The 6,572-nt window shown below is 37.5% G+C and overlaps 1 protein-coding gene and 1 non-coding gene across 3 annotated transcripts; one reads left to right on the forward strand and one right to left on the reverse strand.

The window, feature by feature from the left end:
* Positions 1,045 to 1,116, forward strand: TRNAC-GCA. The gene has a single exon. It is a non-coding gene; the product is annotated as a tRNA-Cys (tRNA).
* On the reverse strand, positions 1,680 to 6,572 carry LOC107617718 (elongator complex protein 1). 2 transcript variants are annotated; one of them, XM_016319559.2, is made up of 5 exons: positions 6,392 to 6,572; positions 5,931 to 6,270; positions 2,555 to 5,603; positions 2,326 to 2,424; positions 1,680 to 2,204 (listed from the first exon to the last, which is right to left on the reverse strand). In XM_016319559.2, the coding sequence occupies exons 1-5, from the start codon at positions 6,551 to 6,553 to the stop codon at positions 1,886 to 1,888; spliced, it is 3,969 nt and encodes a 1,322-aa protein (XP_016175045.1). In that variant the 5' UTR covers positions 6,554 to 6,572; the 3' UTR covers positions 1,680 to 1,885. The 2 variants fall into 2 exon arrangements, with proteins under 2 accessions (XP_016175045.1, XP_020966583.1); XM_021110924.1 differs by lacking the exon at positions 6,392 to 6,572 and having other exon boundaries at positions 5,935 to 6,058.

Here is a 6,572-nt window from a genome sequence, read left to right on the forward strand (position 1 = left end):
TATAATATTGAATTGATTAAGTAAATGTATTGGTAAAGAAAATAAGTAAAACTTAAACTCATCATATTATAACAAATAATTACATATAAAGTCATTAAATATTTTTATTTTATCAAACACATATCTCATATGTATAGTTTTTCAAAATTTTGGAGGACCAAGGCTATTACTTGTCTCCTTAATCTCATCTTGCATTTCTCTTTGAACAATATATAACAACAACAATTTGATATTTATTTTTAAATTATTACCATAAATTCTAATAAATATATGTCTTTTAGTTAACATTTAACTAATTTGTCTTTTTTTCACTTTTTCTTAAAAAAAACTGTATCTGAACTTTTTTTTAATAGAAAAAGTTAGTTTCTTAAAATAAGTGAATACTTATGTATAAATTTAGTGCATATATTTCTTTTTTCATGGGTCATGTTGTGATAAATTTAGTGCATATATATTTGTTAAAATGAATTCTTATTATTAATTTATAAACTATATTTTTGGGTATTTTGTCCCCTGTTAACAGAAGTTTAAGATGAAAAGATGGCCCTTTTTTTTGAGAGAGAGAGAGAGAGAGAGAGAGAGAGAGAGAAGGTTGTTTTCAATCTTGTTTTTAAAGGCATGTCTTGTGTGCCCAAAATATATAAAATGGCATGTCTCTACTAAAATTGGACACTTACAATTATAAATGGTACTAGAAACAAAACAATTCCCTTGAACATAAGAAAGTGCATGAGTAGAAAATTGGCAAGCAATGAAGCAAACCTTTGTTAGCTACTTTCGGGTGGTACGTAAACCCGATATAATAAGTCACCACACAGTATATTAATATAGGTGAAAAATGTATACAAATATATTTCGAAACAAAAAGGAGATAAAATATACCGTTTAAACTATGAAAGTATGAAGAAAAAAAAATTAGTCATAGGAGAGTTGATCACGGCGTAAAATCCGGGCACGTCAGCCTGCTTAAATAATAGTAATAAAGAGGTTTGTATCTATTCTAATTTGGGTTATAATAATAAAATAAAAAATTTAACATTAAATGGGTCCATAGCTCAGTGGTAGAGCATTTGACTGCAGATCAAGAGGTCACCGGTTCGAACCCGGTTGGGGCCCTTTTAAAATGATTTTTTAATTCAGTTTATATATCATAGTTCATACACATCTATATTGCAACTACAAAATCCACAAGCCAATGCTAGTGCCAGATATGAAATACCTTGAAATGTGAAAGGGGTATTATGAGTAATTGTTACAAGTTAAAACAACAATACTACGAATTTACTTTTAGATTGAATGAATGAAACCAGTACAAAGAGAAGAAAAGATAGACTGAAGTTGACAATATCGCATACCATCACATACAAATAGAGTTATCATCACACACAAATAGAGTTAATGGTCAAATACTCTCTTAGTTCCTTTTAACATTTTGAAAAAAATTTAGAGAACTACCATTTTTAAAAAACAAGTTTGACTATTAACCCCCACACAAATTTCCTATTTTGTGTATGGGCTATGGAGGCATAAACATTGAAGCAAAATTTTTACTAATCAACATGAATCATATCATAAATTCATAATTAAATATATTTCGTTTTAAGTTAGTTTCTGCATTGATAATGAATTTTCAACATAATTTGCATTGCATTGCTCTTAGGTGGGTGGAAGCCTGGAAGGGACACAAAGATGAAACAAGCTACTCGTTAATGGTTCGTATAGTCGACCTCTACTTAGGCATAATAAGTCATGGCGTTGGCATAGATGCCTAAATAGAAAAATCAAATCTTAGAATTTAGAAATTCATATTCTGAATGCTAACATCACAAAAACTGTATGAAGATACATCCAACATAAGATACTATCTTATGTAACTTTGCTACCCTCACTCGAAGGATATAAAAACTTTAAGTCGCCAGGAGAATGCCTCCGAATCGTGCATATGGCTCCGAACTTTTCGACTGTATTGCTCCAAGGTATGTGCCTGCTCATTTATGATATCATTAGACATTGTTTCTTCAGCTAATCTAACAGCTGCTATTTGAGAAAGTTGAAAGTTCTCCGCCACATGTTGTAGCTTCCTAGCTGTTTCGCCCTCACCCAACATCATAAGGGAAACCAACAAAGATTTCAGCTCGCGTCTGGCTTCCGGTGTCAAGGACATGCCTTTAAGATGCTCCACCAAGGCCATCTCCTCATCAGGACTGCAATAGTGAGTAAACCAACGTTAGCATTCACGTGTTTCAGTTACTAATAAAAACAACAATTGTGCATGAGGAGAAGTTGCTGGGTCGGGGTTCACAGAAATTTATCATGTCCAAATACCTCCCAGGACGGATTTTCCCTCTTTTCTTCTGACGTCTGCTGTTTCTTGCCTTGCTAGTTGCAGTTGAGCTAAGGGAAGCAGCAGAACTTCTCTGGGTCCTGTTGATGAAAGGAGAAAAATAAATGATAGCGAACAATATCACTAAAGTGAAAATATTTCGGGGTGTATTATAAATCAGCATGATACATCTTGCAGAATATAATCAGATAATATAGGATCAATGCATACCCTGTGGTGTATGCACTCATTCCACTCAAATTACTGCTAGTTTCTGAAGCAGCATCATCATCAATATCACTCGCTGCACGTTCCTCTGACTGGAGCTTTGCCGCCAGAAGTAATCTTCTCTGTCGAACAGCCAAGTAACGGGCCAAGTATTTCCCTGCTTTCTCTATGCCTTCTTCATATTCCCCAATAAGTGTGCTTGCACATTCCGCAGATGCGTTGTTCACTGCTTTAATTAAGTCATCTCTTCTATGCATAAAAGCAACCCTCAGTGCCTCCTCCCACTCCCTTGCAGAAATCAGCAAATTCACCCCATTGCTAATATCTCCACAGTACTCCAGGGCAATTTTGGCAGCTTCCCCAGGTTTACCAAGGGCTTGAAGTTCTTCACAAAGCTCACTAGCAAGATGCAGGACCTCATCTTTTCCAAGATTAAGGAACCCAGCAATTGTAAGCACCCCACTCCAGTTATTAATAGCACGATAAGACTTCAGAGCCTTATCCAGGCAGGAACATGACAAATAAATTGTTGCAGCATCTTCAAAGCACTTTTCGTCACTAAGATAATCTCCCCATGCCTCAAGGAAGGGCATCTTCTTTGCAGGGTCAGTAAAAAGTTTAAGAGACAATGGAAAAAGTTGAGGGTTTTTCTTCACAAGTGCCATACAATCATCATAATAAGAATCTCCAGCGGATGCAAGATGTCTGAGAGCCTTTTCAAACCTTTTCAGCTTCAGGTCAATATTATATTGCATTAACAGAGTAGGCATACGCTGCAATTCTTGTAAGAAAGGCAAAAATTCTTTAGGATCTTTCTGAGCATTCAATGCCACAATTGCTGCAAGATTTAAATCATACAGACCCAATGCAGATTCATAGACAGCATCTGGATCAGCCAACCACAGAAGATGCTTCAATGCTTCTTCAGCAGAAGGGTAAGACATTCTCCTCTGGTCATCAGCATGAGACAATTCCATTTCACGGATGACTTTTATTCTCTTAAGAGCATCTTCAAGTAACGGAGGATCACTCCGGGCTAGAGTGGTCAAAATGCAAAGCTCCCTACTTGGACTTTCTGTCAAGTGATCCTCAAGTGCTTTCCTTACAGCCATCAGAACAGAAGAAATCTTGTCACCAGCGATATCTCCAACTAGCATAACATTAGCAATCTCTGGACAGGGGACTGAAATATGATTTTTGTAGAGTTTCTCTATAATATTTTCATTCTTTATGGAACAAACAAACTCGGTTATGTAACCCAGATTGTTAACCTGTCTAACAAATTCAGAGGCCAATAGTGAAAATGCCTGCCAACCACAGTAATCTACAATAACATTGAAATCTATTCTATGTCGCCTAACCATAAATAATGCATCTTTAAAGCGCTTTTGAACTAAGGCATTGATGATAGAGGCCAAAACCAATTTTCTAGGGTACGTGCACTCTAGGTTTCCCCGAGTAGTTTGCAGTATAATGGCAGCTTCATCCCCATGTAGGACTCCAACAATTTTAGCACCTCTCTCCCATATATTTATGTAGTTTTCACTTTCTTGTCTTCTCCTGCTGTTGATGTGAACAAAGTTCGCATACTTTGTATCTAACTCACCATTAAATATATCAGAAATGTCAACAATAAAAAGCAAATCTTGTTTAGTTGCAAGAACTAAATGTGTGGTAACTAGATCATCCAAATTTGAGTAAAATGAGAAACTGCTACAGTTGCTACAGATTATCCCGCCATTTGCTTGCAGTCTGCCAATCTCATCCATCCCAAAAAGCACGGGTTTTGATTGCCCACCACTGTCAACTAGCACTACACTCATCCATGGGCAAGCCGATGAAAAATCTTGATATTCTTGCTCAGGATATCCTCTATTAAAGCCAATTTTTGAGACATACTCTCTGATCTTTCCACCAGAAAACTGCATATATGCAGAACATTTACCAGCAGGATTTGGAGCAATGCTGATCACTTGATCTTCAAGGGAACTTTGCTTTGAGATTCTTGCATGCCAGCCTGAGCACGTCAATAATCCCGGAACATGATCCTCAGAACACTCTAGTTCCATTTCCTGCAAATAGAAGCCTCGGACACTTCCCTCACTCAATGAGGTTTGAGATAAGTCATTACTGTAACAGAAACCATAATGAGAAACAGCTAGTAGTGTACGTGAATCCAGCCACACAAGATGTAAATTGGATCCAAAAACTACTTCGGCATGAGAAGCTTCAACATTGAATTCTTTCCCCTCCAGTTCTTCCCAGGTTTCAATTGATGGAAACTCAACAATACATAAGCAACCATCTGAAAGAAATGCAGCTAACTGGTTCTTGGAGTTTTTGCAATATAAAGCCATACCCCGGACATGAGAAGAAAATTTCAGGCTAAATAAATACATAGGAGGTGGCATTAAGGATAAGGAAAGGGGGGTTACATGAATGTTAGAGCCATCAACAACTAGTGCAATAGAATTCTCTGTAACAGCTGTGACCCAGACAAAGTTGTAAACTGTGACCTGAGCACCACGTGTCCAACAAATTAACTGCAATGGCTTTGCTGGATCCCAGATGAAACTCACTTCATCTTGCTTCAGGTATCTAACTTCATGCTTCAGGTACCAGTGGTTATTACTAAAATACCATACTTTTATAGCATCATAATTTTCACATTCAACAACACCCGCAAGAAGATCAGAGCTGCAATTCCACTTCAGAGCTTTTATGTTTGCGTTAACTCCCTCATTGATGCTAAATTTGCTTCTTTCTAATCCATTTCTCTCAAAGAAAACAATTGAGGGACATTTATTTTCATCTTTTCTATCATAAACTGCAGCAATTTTAGCGCCACTGGGCATCCACTCCAAAACGGTCCCAGCAAAAGGTTTTGCCTCAGAGGAAGCAAGCAAAGCCCCAGAATCTCGTTCCCAAACCTTAAGCTTCTTAAGCAATGGATCAGAACTTAGCACATCACACATCGCAGCGAAGTATTTTCCATCTCCTCGCCAAGAGATAGGATGCTGTTCAAACAGATTCGACAGAAACTTTTCTTCACCTGAAACACAGCAAGTTTGGTCACTATTTTGAAACGTCTCTGCATAAAAATAGAACACTTATCACCAGTTAGTTAAAGAACAAGTAGTGGCATAAGCCCATCGATATTAATATAATCCTTCACCTCAAATCCGCTTATTTTCAGGATCTCCCTAAAAACCATCTAAGAAAATGGGTTAATACTTAATATCTGCTAGCAATATAAATAGCACTATACAGAACCATTATCGCACAAAATGATAATATACATATGTTTCTTCTTTAAATAAAACAAGAACACTATCTTTTGTGGGCATGAAAAACAGAGAGAAGGGTGCTTAGTCCTTACTTACGTCAATGGCTTCAGGAAGATCATCACCAAGCGGGGTTTCATACAACAAATCCCAATCACAAGTCATCACCAAAATCTGCCCAAAACCAGTGAGTATAGCAATGAGTTCCCCATCAGGACTTGGCGAAATGCACCTGACACCACCCTCCACGTTCCCAACAACTTCAATCGCATTATCTTCGACGCTGTAGAGAATCAAAAGGCCATTTGCAGTTCCCAGAATAAGCGCTTCTTTCTCCATAAGATAATCAAATGAAGTAACCGAATCATCAGGTTCCAGGTCAACAGTGCCAACACCATCCGCAGGTAAAGAACTCTTGCTCCAAGTTCCTTTTTCCTGCAAAAATAAAAAAAGTTGCAAAATGAATAAATCAGATCACGATAGAAACTGTAAATTACGGATGCTTTTGGATGGAACGTGAATGAATGATATTGAGAAGATGAATTAGGGAACTGACATGGAAGCAGGAGAGGTGAGAGGTGTAGATGATGTTGTGGGAAGAGAAGAAGAAGAGGCGGTTGCGCTCGATGTCGAAGGCGGAGAAGCGCAGGGTTTCATCGGCGTCGGAGTTTAGTTGGAGATAGAGAGGAACCTCTAAGTAGAGCTTGAGGTTCTTCATGTTTTTCAGAAAGAGTGGC

The sequence above is a fragment of the Arachis ipaensis genome, chromosome B09, assembly GCF_000816755.2.
Source record: "Arachis ipaensis cultivar K30076 chromosome B09, Araip1.1, whole genome shotgun sequence".
Taxonomy (NCBI): domain Eukaryota; kingdom Viridiplantae; phylum Streptophyta; class Magnoliopsida; order Fabales; family Fabaceae; genus Arachis; species Arachis ipaensis.